We start from the raw sequence: 25,850 nt of genomic DNA on the forward strand, positions 1-25,850 counted from the left end.
TCGGGCTCGCACGGTATAATGTTGTCGCGCGCACATTTCCCCGGTGCATACAAATTGCTTTGTCTTGGCGGCTATTTTTCTCACCCCGACCGAGGCGATCGAGCCAAATACGTTCTGCTCGGCGGAATTTCCCTTTACGATCGTCCTTTACACCGTCTAATCCCCCCTCGTAAAAGCCAGCGTTCGTGGCGGAGCGCAGCTTCGTTTGCTACGGAACGCCGCAAGGAAGAAGTTCGAGAAAAGCTTCAAGATGTTACGAATAAAAGGAACGATCGCGCCGAGGTGGAATTGAGACGAGATTTCAGCACGGATTTCGATTGGAAACAAATCGGGGGACTATTGCCTCTATCGAAGTTCCGATGGAGATATATAAATTCGACAGGTCGCTCGTCACGATGTAATAATTTTTAAACGAATGTGTGCTGCGGCGAATAAGAATATTTGGAGCGTATACAGTTTTTTGTTCGTACTTTACTGCGACGATATAAATGACACGTTCGACAAATGGATATTTTTCGGTATCGCTGAAAAATAAATCTCTTTATTTTTCAGAGCTTACCGCAAACACCAGCCGGCGGTGCTGGTGGAAAAGCAAGCGCGAGTGGCACTGGTTCGAGCGCTGGTATGGTCAATGGTGCAGGTGTCGATCACGAAAACATTCGAGATGGTGCCGGCATAGATACAGAGCTCGTAAGTACACAACCGATAATTATATGCATTTAAATATTTGTATAAATGACAGTTTTGCTAGACAGCCACGAAATAAACCACGAATTGGTTAACTAATTATTAGGTAACAGTGGGAATTAATTTTCACTCGGGTTTATTAGAGATCTACATATATAAATTTTGCCCGCAAGAATTAGAAAAAAAAAGAAATTAAAGAATTAATTACGCGTAAAATTCTTTGCAACAATCGATTGCGTAATTGTGCAATTTCTTTTGTACTTCTTAATTTAATATTAAATGTTCCTAGAGATTTGCAGTATTTACAACTCTCTTTGTTACTCTAAAATTTGATTCGTCAAGTATTTTTAATTGTTCAGTTAGGTGGTTAAGTTAATGAGTTTCAGCAGGCAAAACGCCATCGTTCAGTAACGGAATGAAAGTGGAACGAACTATTTTCTTCCTTTGTCGATAACTCGGAAAAGTTTCTCGCAAGTGTGCCACCACGACAAAAGTTTTATCATGGCAAAAGAACCAACCGACAAAGCGGCTATTCGCTGGGCACTATTGTTTATTTCGTTCTACCTCAGTTTGAGCGAATCCCTTTATTGCTATGCATCGGGTAAAATTCGTCGAGCCAGTCAACGAGAATAAAAATGGAGAGCAAAAAGAACTTGTACTGACATGGGAAATCATCGTGATTACGTTCGATCTAAGGACCTATTTCCTAAAGCTCTGTACGCCAAACTTTGTTTTCCGTTAATGCACGCGAAAGTTAATTAAATTAATAGAAAAATGTTTTTTTATTTATAACAAATAATAAAAGAAAGGAAAAAAAAAAGCGTTAAGACATCGCGTTGCTGGTGGACATTAAATGCTTAGCTGCATAAGTCTCCCGGCTTTTGTCGCACTTGAGAAAGAAGATAATCCGTGCGTGAGAGGATTAAAAAACGCTACGTTCTCGTGCATAAGTTAAAAGGGAAAGGGTAGTGGCAAGATTCCGGAAAGTACGCAATACAGAGTCTAACCGGACAGTAGGAGCTAGCTAGAATTCAGGAATTAAGCGATTACTTCCGAAGTTAACCATTGTTCCCGGCAGTCCATCAATCTGCCTCTCCGGCGATTCTCCCGGCCGTTTTTTCGCACGTCGATCCATTTGCACGGAATTAAAACCGTTATCTGCGTCCCTCCACCCGCTTCACCGAGTTTCCGAAAAGCAGAGGGATGAGCAGTGAAGACTGGATGAGGGTTGAAATCCACGGGCGAACATCGGACAAAAGGGACGCGAATAGAGATAGAATCGACTGGTCATCCGCGGACGCGGCAATCTAATGATGTATACCGAATCCCGTCGATATATACTTATTATAATTATTATCGCTGCGATATTTGTTTCTTTCTCAATTAACATTCCTGACTGTTATTTATTCATTTTTTTTTTTTTGGCTTATTATTTCTTTGAGTTGATTTTATTCTACGAGCATATTAAAAAGAGCTACCGTTTTAAAAAGACTTCGTTCTTTTTACCGTAACGTGTGCGCGTGAAATAACGAAGCTACCATTGCAAAATTGTCAAGTCGACATCACCCGTCTAGCTTTATAAGTATCGTAATCGAACTTTCGCAAAAGCTCGTTCCGAAATGTCGGTGGGAGGGGGGCCTCTGATAGGCGTCAACAATTTTTTTCATCGCTTTCCCTCCCCAATTTTCTCCGTGCTCTTTCGCTTTTTCGCCTCGGTCGAATTTTTTTGCAATTTTTTTCGGTGTCCATCGATTTACATGAGCCAGCAAAATCGACAGTGCTTACGTCGTTTACCGCGCTCGTCTAGCAGTTTATAATCGAAAAAAGCGGCGGAATACGAGTTTCGGCGGGACGGCAGGTTTAGATGAAGTTGGAGGTATGTTTTATTGTGCTTACTACGACCCGTTGTTCTGTTTTCTGGATATTCCAATATATCGAAGCGTCGTCTCGCGGCTCGTAGCCATCTTTACATATTTGCGTATTCATCTTTGCGCGCTCATATGACAGAAGTGAAATTGGAAACGCGGTATACTGAGATCTACAATATTTATATCTCGCATATTCTCATGTCGATATGCGTAACGTGCAGCATTCGAGAATCGCAATACGACGTTTTTCTTTATGCTCTTTTTCAAGTAAACAAGCAAATGCGATATACGAAATATTATACGAGTACTTAAAGTAAAAGCACATGTACGCGGAAAAGTCAAGAGAAGGAAAAGAAAAAAAAAGGAAGAGTTGTAATTGACGTTCAAATATTTTATACGTCCTTATTTAAACAGCAGGAATATTAAATGTATATGTGAAAATGCTGGATTAAATTAAAATGCATTTACAACAATCTGCTAGAAAGCACTTTAAAGTCAAATAATGTTGTACGTGTAATATAAAATTGCAAAATGTTTTTATACTAGCTACCGTTTTACGTTCGCGTGTAAAATGCCGTCTTTAATAGCTCTAAATTTTCTACAAAAAAAATTAATGTTTTCAGGATTAGTCATCCTTTAAATCGAAACTTTATTTCTTCCTGTTTTTTTTTTTTTTTTTTTTTTTTTTCGATCGATGGATCTCGTGAGCGCATTTAGGGGCGACATAGACGAATCACGAACGTAAAGGTCTATCCTGCGTGTCTTGTAGCAATTCTCCACAGCAAAGAAACCAATTCCGTTGCCATTATGCCGCCAATTTATTTTCTGTCTTACTCCAGGTTATACTAATCTCGAAATCTCTCGCGGAAACGAGCGTTACAGCTAAAGCTGCGTTTAAATGGATTCGTAAATATTCAATGTGGCTTTTTAAATTTCGGACGTACTTCCTTCCGATTTCACTTCAGCTCGGGAAGAAGACGGGGAGAGGAGAGATAAGAAAAAGATTAGAGACGAGGGGGAAAGTGGGAAAAAACAAAATTATTGTTGTTAGTTATATTCGCGTAGACGAAGCCGAGGAATTATTTCCGTGGAGACGCGTACGACGCATCTGCTAATGCGGATTGCTCTGGCGCTCGCATATTTGCTTAATTAAAAGGTAGATTAGCAAAATGTCTGGCCGAAGTTGCGAGTAACAATAGTTACGCAGTATTGTGATTATGCAAATTTCTTTAATTTCTCCTGTACCATCTGCGACGAGCGTTAATGTCGCATAATAAAAGAACGAAGTTACGGGGAAAAAGAATGCTTTTTACATCGAATATATTTTTAACCTAATAATCTTGCAACTATAGATTAATGCTAAATTATTCTACAGCGATAGATAAATATATTAATTCAATTTAAAGTCACATCGGCGAGTGCTTTTATTTTTCACGAGGTCGGTTTACTTCCTAAATTAAACGCCACGAAATACATCGGTAAATTGATTTGTCTGACAAATAATGGAGTATTCTACTTTAAAGCTGCTTGGTTGACAAAGTTTTATATTTAAAAAAAATCTGTGCTCTGTACGATAGAAGGAAACAGTTGTTATTATAACTTTTGATGTAACAATGAGAGAAGCGTCAAACCTTTTATTAGGTTGAATGCGGAAAAATCGCAGTTGACCTACAGTCGAAGCAAATATAAGTGCATTTGTCGAAGTGAGAAAAGAATATGTGGAGGATGAAAAGAATAAAAGAGGGGAAAAAAAAAAAAAAGGAAGGCCCAGCATAGTATAATAAAGAAACGCTCGGTAGCGCGAGGGCTTTGAATTCAAAACCCTTCCCCTCTGCCTCCACCGTTATTTTCTATCTGCCCGGCATTATGCATTTTTCTTCGCCTATATTACGAAAAACGTTGGTAAAAACGTTTCATACTCGCATTCACAAGTGGCCGCGAATCCGCTTTATTAAACTCTTCAAGCGCCGAGAAGCACACACGCGAATTACAGGCATTACCGCGGGTAACATTTGCTAAGAACGATAAATACGCGGACGGAGGAAGATATTTTTAATTAAGGTGAGAATAAATGACGTGCAGTGAAATGAATCTAAGTTTTCAGGCGAGAGACAATTTAAATATGATAATTACGCGTGCGTAATATAATCTAAACTTATGATATGTGGATTCGTAACCGAGTTTCTTTGTCTGTTGCGCAAGTTTGTACGTCGTAATAACCGATTTAAAGCCAAGTTCGAAAGCTGCGTTTCAGTTTGTAAATCACGAAATATTATGTCATGGTTTTCGAACTAAAAATTCGTTGCGACGATAGAAACCGATCTCCATGCATGCAATTTCTGCAGAACAAGCTCATGTTCTCTTTCTTTTGATCGATGGATCCTCCAACTATTTTGAGTCCTCAGTCTTGAGACTATCGGATTATTCCATAAGATGGTTTACATTCTGCAGTCACTGCAAGGGATAACGTTTCAGCGATGTAATACTATGCTAAATACGCTTCGTAACGCGCACATAATCCTAGAATATCCTGATCTTGGATAAGAAGAATGTTACATTGCCGAGGAGACAAAGCTTTTGTTGCAAGTAATATGCTTGAATCATAAATCAAAGAAGTAAGCCATTTATAAACACGCGTATCCACGTTCCTGTTTCGTAGCCTTTGTACATTATTCTAACAAATTTCTCGCTCGAAAAATAAAAATATCTACGATTTTTATAATTCTTTTATTCGATGAGTTTCAAATACGTAATACTTTTAAGTGCTTAATTAATTTCGATAGGTACCATGTACAGTTTCAATAAGTACTATTAATGCATTTTGCCATTTTATTAATGAAACACATAAAGCGAGCGAAATAGCATCGCAAACGTTGAGAGCTTTGTTCAAACTACAAAAGAGTCTCAAAGAACTGTATGTTTTTTCATCTGATTAATTCCGTTTGCAAAATGTTCCTACTCTTTGTTCCTCGGACTTTTGCATTACTGTCCCTGTATGGACTTAAGAATTTTGTTTTCTCTCTCTTTCTCGCGCTCGTATTTTTTTTTTTCTTTTAATAAAATTGAGTTAAACTTTCCATCAACCTACGAGAAACTTTATTCCGTCTTTTTTGGTCTTCTAATTTTTCATCAGCCTTACGATTAGTTTTTACGAGAGCAGCGTCGCCGCTTTAAGAGGAGTGCTCTACTTAATTTTTTATCATGTCTGATTTTCCTCACATAAGACCTTTCATCCACGGCTCCTTGATAAGTTGCTACCTAATTGCATTGTCTTATATGGTGCATACTTTATTATTAAAGATACTTTTTCCATCGGCTTTTTTAATCGTTAAACGCTCGGTTACTATTACGTTTCCGCCGTCGCGTTTTATGAAAAACGTATAGAATTGAGAAACAAAATGAACGAAATAACAAGTAACCGCGATAGAACGTTTATAACTACAACTTAGATGTCGTAGATGAGCGTTAATTGCAATTTGTACGGATAAAGTATAAGAAATAATTTTACGTTAAAGTTATTTAAAGGGACTGTGTAGTTTAACTTTTTCTTTTTTCTTTTTTTTTTTAACAAGCATAACCCGAAATTGAGAACGCAGAAAAGAGAAACTGAAAGCAACACTAGGATATTCACTTCGTTACTTGCAGTTACTGGAAAATAGGTGGCACGGATGGAAACGCTTTACGACCTGTGGAAACTTCGTAATAGTACCGCGTACCGTTACGACCTCCTGCCCTCCGTTTCAATAAACTAATTGAACCTAAAACTTCTCAAAGCCACGTAAAGTCCTAGTCGAACAATATTCATCCGCCATCATAAAATACCACAAAGCTGCAAGTTAAAGCAGCTAGTAATAATTATTAGAAAATGATTATGCGTGACGATTTTAATTAATGCCTGCATCTTTAGAAAAATCACATTAACGAAAGAGGGGGAAAAAAAATATAAATGCACTGACATTATTTTATAAATTATCGGAGCAGAAAATAGAAAGCGTCGAAAGGCATGTTTTTTTTTAATTCGTTAATCTAAAAATTTTACTTAATATTTTTATTACAACATATGGTAATTAGAAAGTTTTTAACGCAAAGTTAATATTATTAAGAGGAAAACATAAAATTGTTTTTTTTCTCGTGATGAAAAAAAAATTATATAATTTTGTAGGAAAAAACATTTTAGTAGACTCGCGCGAAAATGTTTGAAAGAAATTTTAAGAACAGATGCATTATTGAATTAGCTTTTAGTTAAGGAGGAAAAAAAAATAGAGAGAAAAGGATAATGCAATACATATGTAGTTGAGGTAGATTCTCACACTTGCATTAACCGGCGTACCGACCGACTGTCTGCGTTAAAACTTTCTATACTACTCGCGGAGTTCGGATGAGAATGTTATCTCGTCGATGTTGCATTAACGGAAGTTAAGCTTGAGCCATTTAAATCCTTTATATGGATTATGCAAGTTTATATCAGCTACTTAAATATTTTCAACATATCGCAATAGGAAAAACATGCAAAAAAAAATTTTTTTTAACGCACGTGCAACGTGGGCAAATATTGTATAATATGCAAAAGAGAAAGGCATACTTTGTGGCATTTTTTTTTTAGTTATCTTAATCAATTATTGATTTCTAAAGTGATAAAGTATACTAAATGTGTTCCTATTAAGTTTCTTCCCGTGTGACATATGTAAAACGTAAATTTGCATACACATTGCCGGAATGATATTACCGATTACTGAGATAATCGGATGCACCCAGAACTTGAACGGTCGTTCATGGCGGAAATATTACCTCGTCAATGTCGCATTAAGACGCGATAAGTTTAAGTTGGAATCCAATTTGAACACCCGACAGCTTGTTAGAGCTCACCTCGGCTGTGAGTGCAACTTTGACGATGCGCAGATTTAGCATTCGCCAACTTTGAAACGAGCTAACTCAAAAGCGCGTTCTGCGGAGGCATTCGACAGTATCTACCAAGCAAATTTTACATTCCGCGCACGTATCTACTCGTAAAAGTTTCGTGTACGAAGAACATAACGCAAAATTATACAACAAAAAAAAACAAAATTTTTTTTTAATTTCCGAAATTACGAACTTCTAGTTTGTAACGTGTATTATTAAAAAAAATTTGTAATTAGAAAAGAATTCTAATAATTTATTAAAGAAATACAGATTTTTTAAATAAAATACTTTGCATAAAAAATATTTGTATATATAGTATTGTAATTTTGAACTTTGTCTTACTCTTATTTATTAAAAATATTACCATGCTCTGACATACTTTCCTATTAAATTAATCGCTATATTCCGAGTATGATGAAGATAATATGCTAATTCCTCGGTACTGCGTTATCGCGTTACTATATCTAAACCGACCCGTATACTGTTTCAGGCTTTGGTGTATCGAGATGGCAACCTCGTCTCAGGCTCACTCGAAGCGTTAGTGCAGCATATGGTACCTACGGAGGAATATTATCCCGATCGGGCATATCTTTTTGCCTTTTTACTGAGTGCGAGACTCTTCATCAAGCCGCACGAGCTTTTGGGCGAGGTTTGCGCTCTATGTGAGCATCAACAGAATCTGAATGGCGAGGGCGGTAAGGTGAGCAGAGATACGGTTCCAATCTTGGAAACGACACATTCGCGAGACCTGACGATATCACGTATTAAGATCGCGCATTATTTCATTTTATTCTTTTTCATATTAATGCAGTCTATTGTTACTAATCTAGGAACGATTGCATCGCTTCGTGCCGCGGCTAGTACAGCTACTGGCGGAATGGACAGAAACATTCCCGTACGATTTTCGGGATGAGAGGGTGATGGGCCACGTTAGGTCCATCACGCAGAAAGTCGCGGCGGTCGACGCCGCGGCGAGGCAGGAAGTTTCAGCGTTGCTACAAAACTTACTGCTACGACTGACGGCTTTGGAAAGGTACGAAGAGGGCTTGGCGAGACTGGCGACCGAGGCTGCGACGGAGCAGCTTACACAGGTTCGTGAGTTTCGGTACAAGCGCCCATTTGCGGCCGTCAGCTTGCATTTCGCTGTCCCACCTCGGCTTAGTTAGTGGCTTAGCGCGACATTTTCCGAACTACAACGTCGCCAATCTCACCGAGATTATGCGTGAAGAGTTTGTATCTGATGATACCCGTTGTTTTTTTTTTCCTTTTTTTTTGTTTCGGTTTTTTTTTTAATTTTTAGTGAGAGAAAGAAAGGAGAAATGAATAATGTTCGCGATGTAAAATGTCCGAGTAACAAAAATGTAATTTAATGAGATTTTTCTATGTAATTTATAATACTGTAAAATTTGTAAAGCTGATACAACGCAAGCCGAAGTGAAATAATAAGAGACCAAATATACGAGTGCCCGGCCAGTCGCGCATTGAATCGAGTGTCGCATTGTTCTACAATTTCAATATGGATTTTACTCGTGTAACCGGCTTGCAGAACCCGATTACTCGGTTTACTGTAATCGCTTTGACCCTTCGAGGACTTTCGGCATAATGAAGCGATAATATTCTACCTTCGGGTAACGTATTCTCGCCTTTCACGCACCCTCCTTCTCTCTCACTCTCTCTCTCACTTCCGCGCTGTTCCCCACATGGATTACGTTATCACAACTGTTACGTTACGTACGAATGTAGGTGTTCCTATCATGTTTCTGTGTTGTATAAGCGCATCCCGATCGAAACGCACAAACTTGGACGTCCACGTGTGGGTTACGCGCGTGCACTTTGTGCGGTTAGTCTAATCCTGTTAGCACAGTTTCCATACCGGGAGACATTAACCATTCCGTTAATTTGATTTCGCGTGCCTATCCACCGCTTGTAACGCCCGCTAATAGGTAATTAGCAGCTACATTAGTTAGTTAAATATACCGGACCGGTGTCACGTGTGGCTAATCAGTAACAAAATTGTGTGGCTGCGCATTCTCTTCCGCGAGAACGCTGCCTGGATCGCGTCGCGTAAACGCGCGAAGGATTACGGTGATATTAGAAGACGGAGTTTCCCCGAGATGCAGATAACACTTGTACAGATTATCCACTTTCGGTGCTTTAAGTGTCTAGTGAATTCAAAGTTTAAATAGCTCTCCGAAAGTTATTTGAATTTCATACGTGATTGCGAAGTAGATGTTTAGATTACATTTCCGTCTGTTAAAAGAAATGAAAAGTATATTTTTTTTTCTTTTATAATATATAAAAGTGCAAAGTTTTAATGTCAAATTTACTTTTACTTTACTGGAATTTTATTTTTTTATTTATACGTCGCATAATAAACGTTCGGAAGCACGGCCAAACGTTATTTTTCATTTTAAATCGGATTATCCTACGAAATACCTACTAATATCGACGGGATATAAATGTTAAGTTAGGGGAAATCTATATCGAACTTACGCACGCAATAATTCTGCCATGAATACGAAATAACTGTTATGCACTTACGTGCGGGACGGGAATAAAATTAGATATTCACGTGTTTAAAACGAAAATTTTTCCCTTAAATTTCTGTGGAATAAAATTTCTGGCCAGCTCGCTATAAAGAATATTAAAACAATTCCGCGATTGTGTGACGAATGTGGCAAAATTTCTACAAGAAAATAAGACATTTTCGGTTACAGTTTTCCCGAGTATAAAACAGAATTTTCCTCCTTGCACGAAGCTTTTGATCGATACTATGTACATTTATGTAAAAAGTAGAAGCTAACACCTACACGTGATCTTTCAAGTAAAACAGAATATTTTATACGAATAAAAATCATTATATCGCTCGATCGTTATTGCTACAGTGATTTCGTTTTAACATATGTAATACATAATTTGCGTGGATATTATTTATTGAGCTCGAGACTGAAAGGGAGAGACGAAAGCTCGTATAAGTTGAGGCAAAAGAAATATTAAGAAAGAGGAAAGAAGACGAGGTAAGACGAGCGGATAGAGCACGTCGAGCTCTCGCGAAGCTTCGGCTTATTAAACCGCAAATTCGCCTCCGCGCGTTTTTCAACCGTACGTGCCACGACGACAGCGTGGAAACGAGCTACAATTCTCTAGACCAATCATATCGCATTCTCCGTACCTTCCTCTCATTCTGATACCTTCATTTTTTTTTATATATATATTTCTTTTTATGTTCGTAACTCTGAATGATAACCAAGATCCGCGCTCTTTCTCCGAACTTGTATGTTAACTTTTAATTAGAAGAGCCGAGATATATTAATTCGCTTAAACTGAAATCTTCGGTGCTTCATGCTCGCAGATTTCAAAGTACGATTACGTTGTTTTATCCGTTAACGAAACGATAAAAGTAATCTCGAGCGTAAAGAGTTGAATTATTAGTTTGTCGTACTTTCGCGGCAGTCGTTCATTACGTGTCACGGCAGAAAAAGACCGTTTCCCTTTTTTTTTTTTTTTTTCCTCCTCCTCCCCTTCCCTTGCTCGAGACGAGAAGTAACTTACTAGACCAATCGTGAGTTTTTGATATTTGTTTTCTTTCTGTCGAGCAACTTCTAAGTGCATCCTATATCGAAAGCTGGTAGAAATATCTCGCGATTGCATCCTCTCCGCCTTCGTTAGAAATTTCGTTTTAACTTGCAATTTATTTTTACCCCGTCGGTTTAGATGAGTCTCGCTTTCTTAGAATGAAACTGCATGAGAAAACGTGGCGTGTGCATGACACTTTTTGTTACAAGTTATCTACTCGCTTTACTTTATCTTAAAATTGCCTTTGTCAGGAAAAGCAATTTCTTAACACATTATATGGAATAAAAATAAAAGCGCAAGTTCATAATTGAATATAGTATAACTCGTTTTTGCAGCATAATATATCTATATGTTATTTTAAATGTTGAACATTAAATCAATTAAAGTATCAAAATCTAATTTAAGTAACTTCGTTCATATTTCGAACGCATTAAAATTTTCTGTACGAAATAAAGTAAAATTTTATGAAAATAATTCTCGTAATAGGTTTTTAAACTTTCCGCTATGTTTGAATAATAAGTATTACTATATCACAAGGCAATTTCAATTTAATTTAAAGTAGCTAAAATAATTATTCAATTAAATCTTTCGCTGTGGAATTTAAACCTGGGGGTCCTTACGTATTTTGTTATCTCAATGGCGAGTATTCATTTATTACACGAAACGTTACGCAGCTCGAGTGTATTCTTTATCCGCAAAAATATATATATATATATTTCGACTGTTCTTCTCGAGACATTTAAAATGATTACGATATCTTTTAAATCAAAATTCTACATGAGGATTCTTGAACTCATTCTATCGCGGACATATTCGTCAAAGCAGTTTCTTCGTCTTTTTAGTCCCTGTCCACTTCTGCGCCTGGCACTTTGATAATACGATCGGCAATATAATTCGATAGAGGAAAGTCCGTCTCAAAGTGCCATTTCCTCTTAAACGGATCACGCGACCGAGTGATTTTATTCGTTGCCTCTCGGCAACGTCTTTGCTTTCCATGCCGCAATCGGGAAAGATATATACGTATATTTTTCACGACCTAAAGTTTCTTAGAAACCAAAGCCGCCAAATGACCGTATATCCGTATAGACTCGCAATTAATTCAAAGCGTAAAGGATATCATTTTTCAATATTTTGTAACAAGGGGAATAAGTAACTAACTTAAATTAATTTTATTATTTAGGTGGATATCACCGAACTCTGTCCATCAGCTACTGTCCTGGCGCAACAACTGACTCATGTAGAACTCGAAAGACTCTCTTACATCGGGCCTGAGGAATTTGTTCAAGCATTCGCTAAAGTGAGTTTATTTATCGACAAAATCGCATCTCACTCGAATTTATTTTTAATATTAGAACGTTGGAAAAATATAAATGCTACAATTTTCGTTATTCTGCCAGGAGTCGCCGCATTTAGAAACGTCTTTCAAAGATATGAAAAAGACCCGGAATCTAGAATCGTACGTTCAATGGTTTAATAGATTGAGCTATTTCGTAGCGACGGAAGTCTGCAAGGTAAGTATCGTCACTTAACGCATGTTAACTGTCTTTACATTTTTTTTCGTACCTAATAATCTTTAATAAACGATGAAATAATTTTTTTTAATTTTTTAAAAGATTAGCAGATGCGATAAATTTGTTTTAACCAAAAGTATTTACTTTTTCAGCACGCAAAGAAAAAGCAACGCGTTCGCGTCGTTGAATATTGGATCGAGACTGCAAGGGAATGTTTTAATATTGGTAACTTCAATTCTTTAATGGCGATTATCGCTGGCCTCAATATGTCGCCGATATCCCGTTTGAAAAAGACGGTAAGAAAAGAACATATTCATTTTTATCCGATTGATAATATTAATACTTGTTTTAAAAATATCAGAGAAATAATGCTAAATCTATTTGTGTATGCACCTATATGCATCTTATCGCCAATATTGCAAATGTTTTATTCTATTTTTAATAATGCATTGAATCGGCGTAATTGCTTCACGAAATTCTATTAAAATCTTGAAATAACGAGTTGCACGAAAATTACATTCGGTAAATGGAAACTCTAACATTTGTTCATTTTATTTGCACAGAGGGATTTGGACAATGCATGCATAAATCTCCCGATTTTTCGATCATACTGGCAAAAGCGTAGTTGAAAAGTGCGATTATATTTGTAGAGCGGCTAGTCTTTACGCATTTTTTTACATTAAAATAAAATATTGAAAGGGAAAGTGGGATAATAAAAATAATAATAAAAAACAACTGCTATTCGTTCTCGTTTTTACGCGAAATTACATCGTAAAGTAACGAACGGGTTGTGAATTTTGTAAACCGAGATAACTGTGTAACGTTATAAACGTAACCGCCCATGTAATCGATTTAAAACTAAAGCTATTAAATAAGAACTTTGTTCTGTGCAGAGATACTATTCTAATTTAGTTTTCAAATAATAATATAATTTTATTTTTAGGTAACTTATATAAAAATCGGTACTGTGAAGTTAATTTCAACTTGCTATGAAAGGAAGATGTTAGGCAATTGGCGAAAAAAGTGTGGAGGCAGAACAACTGAATTACCACGAATTGAATTTTTCCTATCGCGGTTGGTCGTGACGCCGCAGAAAAGACCCGAAATGTGACTCGTGATTTGCGTTAATTAAAAAGTTTCAAGTTAAACGGCGTTGCTGGGCAACATTGTCTTCGCGTCATTGCCGTTCCTTTCGTCTCGTTGGGAATTAGCTAATTGCTCGGCCAACGTTCCACGTCCACGGGGAAAGACTCGCGCTATTACGTATTCTCAATTTCCACATGGATCCACTCTATCCAGGAATTCCTTTAATTCAGTCGTCGTTCCCGGTGGAACGCTCTCTCGGACAGCGCTTCCGAAAGCTTCCATATATTTAATATTTATGTCAATAATTATGGGATAAAGTATACAATACACGTTCAGCTTCGCGAAGAGAAATTAAATCTTTAATAATTGTTAAACTGCCCATAAATTTTATAATAAGAAATTACATTCCGGAAAATTATAACAAAAGATATGCCGATTGAAACCTTTTTAGTCTTAAAATTCTAAAATCGAAAAATGCAATCTGCATTCAATAATTTCGTGAGTTTTAAAATAGGTAATAAAATAATGTAATAATTTTAAACGAGAGAAAAAATACTCTTAATATTTGAGTCATTTTTGTACTTGCTATTCACGATTAATCGAAAGATAATTTATCATGGTTTAAAAGTGATTTATGTTAATAAGGGGGAATTAAAATGACCAACGGAATTTCGATATATGCGAAAGTAATATGTAATCAGTTATTATAAAATTTTAATTAAATATAATCTATTATGTTACCTAGCTAATGAGAAATTAATTAGAAGCTAATTAAAGCACAGAATTGAAGCACGGAATGATCGACTTTAAATTCGATAATAACGATTTGCAAATAGGAATTCGAATTAAAAGAACAATGGCAATTCGTTCCTTGCATTCTGATTTCTATTCATGCGATTATCGTCGCAATTTCGTGCATACCTTCTAACACAATTAAGTTATCATCGAATTTGTACTTATTTACTGTGGAAAGTATTTTTTTTTTTTTTTTTATCTCGTAGTATCTCGCATATTTTTATTATAATTTCTTACTATATTGATCTTCCATTTAAAATCAAAGCAGAACCTGGTCAATTGCTGTACACTTTATACCAAGAAATATGCTCGTCCTTTTTTTAGTAATATGATCGTGCCGCGAATCAAATCACGAGAAATATCGAACTATGGAAAGGTTTTTCCTCGTTTTCAATTACAAGTTTAACCAACCGTTCCCTTCTTCCTTCACTCCCCATTCCCTCCTCACCACGTTCTACCTCTTCATCTCATCCTGTTTCGCTTTGCCCTATTCCCTATCTTTCTATTTTCCCTCTTTCTGCACTTTTTCTCTAATTCTCCACGTTACACCCCTACAGACTAACGTTTAATACGAACGACTTCTGTTTTGTACGATGTTCATTTACCTAGACCTACTGATTTATACAGAAAGTACGCGAAATAATTATTGTAATTTTAAATAAATATGTCAGCGGTATATAGAGAGGATTTGTTCAGTAATTTGTGACTGAAATTTTAAGGGGTTCCTAACGTTAATTTATTTTAAGCGATCAAATTAAAGTATTTAGATTTTTATTAAGTTTAAAAGCAGGGTCCTATTACTTGTAATTTTTCCGCTTCGATACTTTTATTATTTCATTAATTTTTTTATTTTTTAGAAAGTGGATTCCTTTCTTTTCATACGATAGTATTCCAACATCCTTTCCGACGTAACCAGTTTCAATTTACCGGATCTGGCAGAAGTCCCCGATTGCTACTGTTTTTGCGCTAGACGGGCGTTTCCGGCGGAGTCGAATCAAGTCGAGCCAAGAAAAATGGCTCTCACGACGCAAGGGGAAATCTCGGGAGATCAAGTATCTGGGAGACAGGATCAAAAGTCTCCGCGAGCAAAACAAGATTTTGTGCAAGATAGAAAATTATTTATAGAATAGATAATTGCGAACATACGTTTTCAAAAATTAAAGACATAGACTTTTATATTAAAACGTTTCTTTGTTGTGGACATATGCAAAAATTTATATTAAGATATACATAAATTATTTATTGCAATATTTAAAAAACACTTAAACAATAAAGAAATTAACGGCAATTTAATTCATAACTTTTAAAAGATATTTAATGTTTCTAACGTGCACAATATCTCGTAATAATGACATGCAAAAATATTTTTGACTCACCGGTCGATGTGCAGAAGCGGAGTTGCGAAGAATCTGTAACAAAAAAATTAAAGATAAATTGTAGAGACGTTCTAGTAATCAATATTATTTAAAAAAATGTTACGCGGCTCTAATTAGTTTTTTAATTACTGAATATTAATTTGAGCAATATTTCTAATACATTAATATAATTAATTTCTAAAATGTTGAATTACTTTCTTTGCTAACTATTAAATTTTTTATTATTTATATTTATTATCAAAACGAAAAGTCAATCTCGATAAATAGCAAAAAACTATTAATTTTTTATTGATCAAGAAAATAATCCTCACCTTAAAGTTGCTCCGCTGATGCCCGATGTCTATCCGAGACCTGGTCCTCCTCTCAGAACTCAGATCGCCACAGGTCATTCACAACACTCGCGAATAGTAGACTCTAATTAATCGACCGACCCTGGACGCATTCCCGTTTCTAAATTTTAAAGTAAAAATAAGTCACGCGCGATTAGTCGTCAGTCAAGTATCAGTCAACGACACTCCCGAAACGATCAACGAATCGATACCGCTTCGTTTCTTGATTAATATCCACAGCAAGAGTATGTTGGCTTCTCACGTTTCACTAAAACAGAAAAGAATTGGTTTATGGTTAGATATATTTTTAAATCCACACGTGAAAAGATTATATTTATTGTATTTATGAAAAGAAATATTTTAAAATATAAAATAAATGTATTATATGTATTGAAAGACTGTACACTCATCGTCAGGAATGGTATTCGTGGTATTGCGACGGTGGCTAGCGTACGTGACTTTGCCGTGGTGTGCGTCGAATCACACACGAAGCGCGCGCGTAGTTGTTACGCAGAGCACAGGTCACCGAGGACTGAGGGGAAAACGCACCCTACTACTACCCTCTCGTACTTTGCGGCCGAGAGAAAGGAAAGTCACGTACGCCAGCCGCCGTCGCCGCTCCCCACAGCCCATATCTGCCTTTCGGTGTGCAATTCAAACACGACGAATTATTAAAATTAATTGGTTTTTTTATTTTCAGTGGTCGAAGGTACAATCTGCCAAGTTTTTAATTTTGGAGCATCAAATGGACCCGAGCAGCAACTTCAGTAGCTATCGTAGTACGCTGAAGGCAGCAATGTGGCGTAGTGCTGGCGCTACAGATGAACGTCAACGAATTGTCGTACCCTTCTTCAGCTTACTCGTCAAGGATTTGTACTTCCTCAACGAGGGTTGCAGTAACAAGTAATCAACGTCAAATAATTTTACGAAATACTGATCAAAATTATATGACAATACGTTACTTTCATGATCCATATACAACAATGCATTTAAAAATCGACGATCTAATTTCTAAAGCTCTAAACCTCTTATGTTTCAGGCTACCGAACGGTCACATTAACTTCGAAAAGTTTTGGCAATTAGCGAAACAGGTGACTGAATTTATTGCGTGGAAACAAGTTGCTTGTCCATTTGAAAAGAATCCACGCGTTATTGCTTTTCTCCAAGCAAGCCCCGTACTCACAGAAAATAGTATGTTACATTCATTTCTATTCCGTTGCGAAATATAAGTACATAAAATTAATACTTTGTTTTATTTCTTTTATTACAGCGCTTGCATTAGCATCTTTTGAATGTGAGCCGCCCGATAATAATCCGGAAAAGGAACGTTATAAAGCTTTAAAGTGAGTATTGCGTTATATTATTGGCACAATGTTCTTGTGATTTAACTGTTATTAATTAAACTTTTTTCTTAATTTTGCAATACAATATATAGTAATTATGTATTTAATAATACAGAAAATAATAATTTTTTAATTATATATTAAAGGTCTGAGATGAATGCCCAGTGAAAGCAAATTATGCCGAAACAAGCCGAATGGGAACGATATTGATATAAATAGATATAAAAATACATTTATAAATATTAATATATTCGTAATCGTAGTTAGTTTCTGCATAAAAAATAATTAAGAAGAGAAATGAAGAACAGCGAATTCAAGTATTACTGGGGCAAATTAATATTTCTGTCTTGCGAGTTTGCGTATCGTCAGAAACGACATTCAGTGGCGAATAGTATTATCAAGAACAGTATTTAATCGATCAGAGTAATTACATTAATTTTCTATTGCGTTTTTATTACTCGTTATATGTTTAAGAAAGAGAAAGCAAGGAAAAGGAAAAGGAGATATAAAAAATTATATTGAATAATACATTAAATATTACATTTTTGATATTAATTTTTCAATGGTCAAACTATTTGAACTCTTTTTCCAAATGTCTTATTGGAAAAATGGATTATTTATGAAGAAACATTATACAGTACAGTCGTGAGATAAATTTTATTTAATATTTATAATCAACAAGACTGTACTAATTAATTGATCACGTCTGAATGATAATCAATACCAAAAATTTTAATTATCAATAAACGAGATTGTACAGATCGATTTTGATGAATATTTGTGAATCGAAAACGCAGAGTCTGAAATTTCGAGCGTCTCAATGACCACAAGTCTTCATAATTAACGTGGCGCAGATGTAGAATTAAGAACACCTCGAAAACGACTATGAAATTCGCTGGATAATGTCGCGTAACCGTAAGTATAGTTCCTAAGCCATCGGCTCGCTGATTACCTTTCTCTCGAGCAAGATCTGAATCGCGACTCTATATTTCCGAATAATTCTGAGTGTAACTCAGAGAAAGTCTCAGATCTGCTCGAAAAAGACGCGGTCAGCGCGTTCAACTTTTTGTATATAGTCTTTTTGATATACGCTAACATCTCCCAAATGTGAGATATAGGGTCGTTCCTGTAGAATAAGCCCGCGCGATTAGTTCGAGAAATATATTGTCACGTAAGAATCATCATGTATGTATTTAAGAGGATGAGGAATTAATCGCGAGGACAGTTAATCGAAGCGAGGAAAATAAAAAAGAAAGTCGAAAATGTTTTCGACAAAGTAACACGGCTCAACCACAAACCCGCGTTTCATATATTTAATGTTAATTCCATAAATATTTAGCACTTTCATGTCATTTTTTGTTTTTTGTAACGCACGTGAACATAATATATGAATGAAGAATTACACAAATATAATTAATGTGACTTGATTTACAAGTAAAAATTGCAAAATTTCAAAAATTTAGCAATAAAACATGTTCGCAGGAGCTTCAAGCTACATCTGCATATTACCGAAATTAAAAATGATTGTCAAAAATCGATAAAGTTGATTTTTCCCAAAACAAATTAGGTTCGGCATTAATTAACGAGAATTAATAAATGTAAATGAAGTTTGCCGTGCCTTTGATCAAACATAGCGGAAATGTATTAAATGCAAAATTGATAAAATGTGAAATATTACCAAATAAAATTATGGAATATTAAATGTCAAATGTGTTCTTAATTCATGCGTTGTTGTTTGTCGCGAAATCATATATGTCTATTAATCATACTTATTACTGTTATATATTGAACTTACGCATATATAATTTATTGATCTTTATATTATTCTACGAAGATTACAATTTTGCTATAACGTGACAGATAAAATTTTTATTTCTTTCTATGTTCAAATACTTGCTCAGATAAATCTGAAAAAAGAACACATGTGTTTCCGAACAGTTATTGGGACCAAGAGTTCGTTTCTCCTGGATATATGAACATTGCCTATGGCACGATAGAATATCGAAAAATTGCGATGGCATGATTGAAGATAGAAAACAAAACGGACTGTTTCAAATTTTACTCGCCGGATTAGGACTTTGCTCGAAAGTTTGAGAGAAAAATTGCATGAAAATCAGAATGTAAACCACATCACGATTTTATTTAATCGAAAGACGTGCACACGTGAAAATTGAAAAAGTAAGAACGGTTACGTATGAAAAAATATTTAACGATTCTTCCACATGCTTTAATACGGTACAAAATAAAACGTCACTAAGTTTTTTTTTTACTTTTTTGATTTGGTTTTTAACAAGGCTTCTATATCTGTACTTTTATTTTCTTTCAACATTAATAAAAAGTATCGCTATTGATAGAAAGAGTCAATAGGTTTTTTTTCTCATCGACAAAATATTGTACTTCCACACTTTCCAATATATTTCTTATACACATTATTAAGAAGCTGGAAATAATTGTAATTTTTTGCTGTACGATTTATTTTTTCGAGCAATGTGTATTCTTGCAAAATTTTTAATGCGTTTTTTCTCTCGGTAAATGAAATAGAAAATAAGCAGATACGAAATGCACTTATTGTTAGGACAAAGTGTACAGACAGATCGCGTAACAAAGAAAGTATCATTTATGGATTGAAACAACTAATAATGCGAGCGCTGCGCAAATCAGATCTGCGTAATGAATAGTCATCTTAATAAACGCGTATTTTTAAGCTAATAATTAATTAACATTTATACCATCAAGTTATTCATGAAGTGCGATTAACCATTTTATCTATACTTTTACAATATATTTATTACATTTATACGTACACTGAAAAATAGATATGGCATTTGATGCGACGTGATCTCGTGGTGTGCGTCGAATACAAACGTCATAATTACTTTTCAATGTACACCTTTTAAGTATTTATTATCGAGAATTTCTGGTTATGAAATAATTCTAATTATTGAATGCTTTAAGCATATAAAACTTTTAACGTACACGTTCCATCAAAAAATGTTTTTTCAAACGTTTTATAGATAATATTAACATAATACTATAGATATAGATAAAAAGAGCATGTGGATAATGCGCCGAAACTTGTTACTATTAACAAGTCTAATTAAATGTTTTTTATAAATTTACCATGCAGCAATTAATACACGAAATCCGTCTGTTCACTTCAGATTTTATAAGTATTTGACTGTCTTCGTCCAAGTTTATTCCATTTTTAACAATTGACGAACATTCGAACGAGATCTGGTTGTGCCGTAAGCTCGTGGCAATTTTCCATAGATGTAACAACTCAACGATTGCATGCACGTCACACATGCACGTTATCGTAAATCAATTATTACCGATAAGAGACTAATTGTATTGTACCATCTTAAGCAGCGTGCGTGTTAGATTGTTAATACTCGTAACGTTATATCGCGATTCTATGATCGTCATTCGTGTTCAAGCACTCCTATTCTCTCAACCTCTCTCTCGACACTTATATGGTATCACCCTCCCGTTTTTTTCCGTTTCTTACACGCGTTATAATCTCGACAAATGCTCCGTTATGCTATTTTGTACGATTTTTGTAGCAGCCACGATATGTTCGCCAACTAAGAATGTCGTTGTGAGCGTACCATGACGCAACCCAATGGATTATTTCTATAATAAAATAATCCATCTTCGACTATTAATTGTATTTTTTAATCATTTGATTTTAATTTCCTGTAATCTTATATCATTACATTTTCTTCTCGCGTTCGACGACATTGATGACATTCTGTAGTTAACGATACTGTATATAAAAAGAAATCATGTGTGTATGTATATATACCATTATATCCGCGTATCTATACGTTACTTAGATTTAACTTAGGACGTAACCGAATTTAGGAGTCGACACAGCGAAAGCAAAAACGGACCCGCTTTGCGGCGAAACCTGCGATTAGCATATACATAAACGCGATTGTAATCGTGGATTGATGATCAATCCAAAATTGCCTAACGTCACTTTAAAGTATATACATACGTTCTCAGTTTATTGGGAAATGATGGTAACTTGCGTAATATCTAGTCATTAGATCGTTAGTTTGACCTGAATTTGTGTCATTAAAGGAACGGACCAATTTAATAATTTTTTAATTCTATTCTATATAAATATTCTAAAAATCTTTTATAAACTTCTAATTATATTTATATAATTGAGTTTTTAATCGTTTCATAACATTTTAAGTTATTAAAAGTCATTATTTTAATAGCAAAAAATTAAAATCTTATAATTTTATTATTACACTTCTGCATATATTATTATATTTCCCTACGACACAGATTCAGGCCATTTTATGCCTAAATTAAGCAAATTCAAGCTAGATTTAATATTAATTTCTATTTAAGTGCATATATTTTCAAACGACATTCCTTTAAATGATAACATTATAATTACACCGTATAAGTAGAATATCTTCTTTATATTATTCTCCGAACGACTTACCTTGTTAATTTTTAGCAAATACAATTAATGTATTTAAATTTGCTATTCCCTTTTTGTTTGCACGCACCGAGAAAAATGATGTTAAGTGAAATTTCAAAGGGTATGTCATATTTATAAGATTATTATTTAAGATGACTAATTTCTTGCCACGTAAAAAATTGTAACAACCACGTATCTTTGCCTGTGAAGATTTAAACCTTTGCAAATTAGCAATCATTACTTTCAGTGCAATCTTCGCATAAAAATCTTGTCATGTATTAAAATCAATGTATTGTTTTCCGATGTCGTAATATTTTATATGTACTAATTATGAAACTTTCGTTGTTTCTATGTTCATATGTTATTTAAGAAATTCAACGTTGCAAGAAATAGTTAAATAAGCGAACAAGTCTTAATTTCTGTTTGACCAATTACTCCGCTAAATCAATTATAACAGCGTAATGTAATTTACGACACAGCTATATAAGTTATTGAAAACATATCGTTTTTTTTCCGTAATTATATTCGTATACATATATACATATATCTTTCACTCAATTTGTATAAAAGCCATCTACTGAACTGTCACCTTAAATTGAATCGAATTAAATATTGGGACTACTGTACATAAAATAGATTCAATTATGTAAGAGCCACAGGAAATCAGCAATTGCAATTATTGTAGGAAACAAAGATGTCTTACGAAATAAACTGGAAATTAACAGGATTATTTGATCGTTTTAAAGAATTATTTTTTAGTTTAACAGTTCAGTGTAGCTTGAATTCGTCGCATTTGAATGATGATTAAGCCTCTCAGCTTCTAAGAAAATATAATGAGTTGTTGAACTTACCTTTGGGATGCTCCGGATACCGCTCGGCATCTAGGTCGCCTCCTCATCAGCCTCGTCATCGTGAAGTAGCCGTGAATGATGTCTCCGTCTCCACGGTGCTCGCGAAATAGCCGTCGAGTAAGCACACGGTTAAACGAAACGAGTTTGCAGTCCCGATAATGTCCGATCGTAGAAAACTGCGTAGAGAATACACAAAAATTACACGCGGCACGTTGCGTTGCATGAATGAGCTCGACCGGTGACTTTGCTTTACGCACATGTTTACGAGATACTCAAGGTTAACTGCGACGTAGCTTGGAGAATATTTTAATACCTGCAGATTATCTCGATGCGACGACGATTCTCGTGCACTCCGGCGTACCAGTTCGAGCCATTTGAATCCCTCCGACGATGTTCGCGGCGTCGACGGCGTCGGTGGAGTGAGCCAGTGGTGCCACCAGACTCCAGATCGCGGAATCATTATCCGCGCCGGGCCAATCGCGGCGTCGAGAATATTACGCGGTTCTCACGACGAGCTGCACAATGAAATATCCGTGCAAATGACGCCAGGCTTCGAACTCGGACATCGGTCGACCCGGGCGAGGTACCGGGATATACGTAGTACAATGTCTTTCTCGCGGACGATGTCCCTCCTTCCCCGCGACACTCTCGGGCGGTCACTCGAATAATACACGGTCACACGAAATAAGTCTATAGTCTCGGTAGCTTTGGATTGTAGAGAATCGTCGAAAATCACTCCGCGGAGTGCACCACGTCGCACAGCTTTCCACTAAGGCTTCGGAAGAGGAATGAGTGAAGGGGGGGAAGGCACGGCTTGTGCAACTAGGCTCGACTGGTGACTTTGCTCTGCGCACACGTTTACGAGACACTCAAGGTTAACTGCGACGTAGCTTGGAGAATATTTTAATACCTGCAGATTATCTCGATGCGACGACGATTCTCGTGCACTCCGGCGTACGAGTTCGAGCCATTTGAATCCCTCCGACGATGTTCGCGGCGTCGACGGCGTCGGTGGAGTGAGCCAGTGGTGCCACCAGACTCCAGATCGCGGAATCATTATCCGCGCCGGGCCAATCACGGCGTCGAGAATATTACGCGGTCCTCACGACGAGCTGCACAATGAAATATCCGTGTAAATGACGCCAGGCTTCGAACTCGGACATCGGTCGACCCGGGCGAGGTACCGGGATATACGCAGCACAATGTCTTTCTCGCGGACAATGTCCCTCTCTCCCCGCGACACTCCCGGGCGGTCTCTCGAATAATACACGGTCACACGAACTAAGTCTGTATAGTCTCGATAGCTTCGGATTGTAGAGAATCGTCGAAAATTACTCAACGGAGCGCACCACGTTGCAAAACTTTCCACTAAGAGCTCCGGAAGAGAAAGGAGTAAAGTGGGGGAAGGCACGGCCTGCGCAACTAGGCTCGACCGGTGACTTTGCTCTGCGCATATGTTTACGAGACACACAAGGTTAACTGCTACGTAGCTTGGACAATATCACACGGAATACTTTAATACCTGTAGATTATCTCGATGCGAAGACGATTCTCGTGCACTCCGACGTACCAGTTCGCGCCATTTGATTCCCTCCCACGATTTTCGCGGCGTCGACGGCGTCGGTGGAGTAAGCTAGTGGTGCCACCGCATTCTAGATCGCGGAACTTTATTCGAATTGAACCAATCACGGCGTCAAGAATATTACGAGGAGTCGTCGCGACTAACTGCAGCGCCAAGTAGCCGCGGAAATGGCGTCAGGCATCGGTCTCGGCATCGGTCGTTCGTGAGGAGATCGCGGAGTATTCGTGGTACGTATAATATATTCGCGGTTGCTCGTTGCGGATTTACGTCGCGTCATCGCTTCCTCGGTTGCGCTTATAACTTTCGTCGGGCCGCACAAAGATTTCCTCGCTCACACGTATCGCGAGAAGTACTCTGCCGCGGACGATACCCCTCTCACCCCCCCCTCGCGTCGTTCCCTAACGGTCAATCGAGTAATATACGATTACGCGAAGGCAGTCTGTGGTCTCGGTAGACTGGAATTGTAGAGAATCGCGCTGGAAAATCATTGGGAATAATTCTAGACAGCGCGATACGCCGCACTTGTCGCCAAGAGCTTCGAAAAAAGAGCGAGTGGGAGGAGGGAAGAGCCCGGCTCGCGCGACTGATTGTAAGTCGGATGACTTTGATTTTCGTACACCGCTGTGAGAATATATGCGTAGCTAGGTCGATGTATAAACGTTAAGCTCGAAGCGAGAACGATTTCCGTGTGCTCGCGACGTGTTCGTTACATTTGCATCTCTCCAACAACGGTCGCGGCGTCGGTCGAGTGACGTATTATAGACGTCACAAGCAGATAGCAGCCATCTCGAATTGCATCGACCAATAGCGTGAACGACGTCGCGGGGGAACCGGAGGGGTTTTCACGACTTGTTCCACGGAAATAAAGTCGTAAAAAAAACGGCAGACTTCGGCGTCGGTAATCGGGATCGAAAATTAAAGTCTGCACGGTACGCGTATTCGTGCGTGTTTCGATTGCGTATACGTCGCGTCGCTGCGTTACTTGTGGTATTGCCTGACGCTTACAGTAGTGACAAAGATTCGCGAGTCGTGAGTGTGTAATGATCGAGCTACCGAATCGAATAATTAGCGTAATCATTATCTATCGGTCGTAACATATCAAGAATAGTGTTAAAAGAGACAATTTTGTGCTTCGTCCTGTCTTTGCGAGTGACGTGCAACAGCGAAACTGAGAGGAGGAGGAGGCCTAGGACAGGCATCAGGCAGTGACAGAACATCTATAAGGTGAATAATATATAATAATTATTACCTTTCTTATTTTACTTTTAAAAATAAAAAATTCTTTCTCACATAAACTGTATTACACAACAGTTTTCTAATTTTTAAAGAAAAGATTACATATATTTGTAACATATATTTCATATGTTGTCAGGATACTACATCAGGATATAAAGGACCACAAAGGATACTACAGGATACAAAGGACCACAAAGAAGCTGAGAGGATGAGGTGGCCTGGGATGGCATCAGGCTGTGGCAGAGTAACGGTAAGGTGAGTAACACATAA

The 25,850-nt window shown here is 36.9% G+C and overlaps 1 protein-coding gene and 1 long non-coding RNA gene across 3 annotated transcripts in view; both read left to right on the forward strand.

The window, feature by feature from the left end:
* LOC139110491 (uncharacterized) overlaps positions 1-22,638 on the forward strand; it is a 196,646-nt gene extending 174,008 nt beyond the window's left edge. Inside the window, exons 4-13 of the mRNA XM_070670304.1 lie at positions 553-690; positions 7,945-8,154; positions 8,285-8,545; positions 12,211-12,327; positions 12,428-12,541; positions 12,694-12,837; positions 16,828-17,030; positions 17,167-17,318; positions 17,398-17,470; positions 17,617-22,638. Coding sequence (XP_070526405.1) covers positions 553-690; positions 7,945-8,154; positions 8,285-8,545; positions 12,211-12,327; positions 12,428-12,541; positions 12,694-12,837; positions 16,828-17,030; positions 17,167-17,318; positions 17,398-17,470; positions 17,617-17,638 — 1,434 coding nt within the window. The 3' untranslated portion in view covers positions 17,639-22,638. The remainder of the gene's footprint in view (positions 1-552; positions 691-7,944; positions 8,155-8,284; positions 8,546-12,210; positions 12,328-12,427; positions 12,542-12,693; positions 12,838-16,827; positions 17,031-17,166; positions 17,319-17,397; positions 17,471-17,616) is intronic.
* A 1,880-nt stretch (positions 22,639-24,518) lies between these two features.
* The window catches only part of LOC139110319 (uncharacterized), a 103,536-nt gene continuing 102,204 nt past the window's right edge, over positions 24,519-25,850 (forward strand). Inside the window, exons 1-2 of one of the 2 annotated variants that reach the window (XR_011546974.1) lie at positions 24,519-25,568; positions 25,717-25,830. This is a non-coding gene — a long non-coding RNA (uncharacterized lncRNA). Of the gene's footprint in view, positions 25,569-25,716; positions 25,836-25,850 lie in introns of both variants that reach the window. The other variant, XR_011546973.1, reaches the window with a different exon arrangement.

This window comes from Cardiocondyla obscurior, linkage group LG20 (genome assembly GCF_019399895.1).
Source record: "Cardiocondyla obscurior isolate alpha-2009 linkage group LG20, Cobs3.1, whole genome shotgun sequence".
Lineage (NCBI taxonomy): Eukaryota > Metazoa > Arthropoda > Insecta > Hymenoptera > Formicidae > Cardiocondyla > Cardiocondyla obscurior.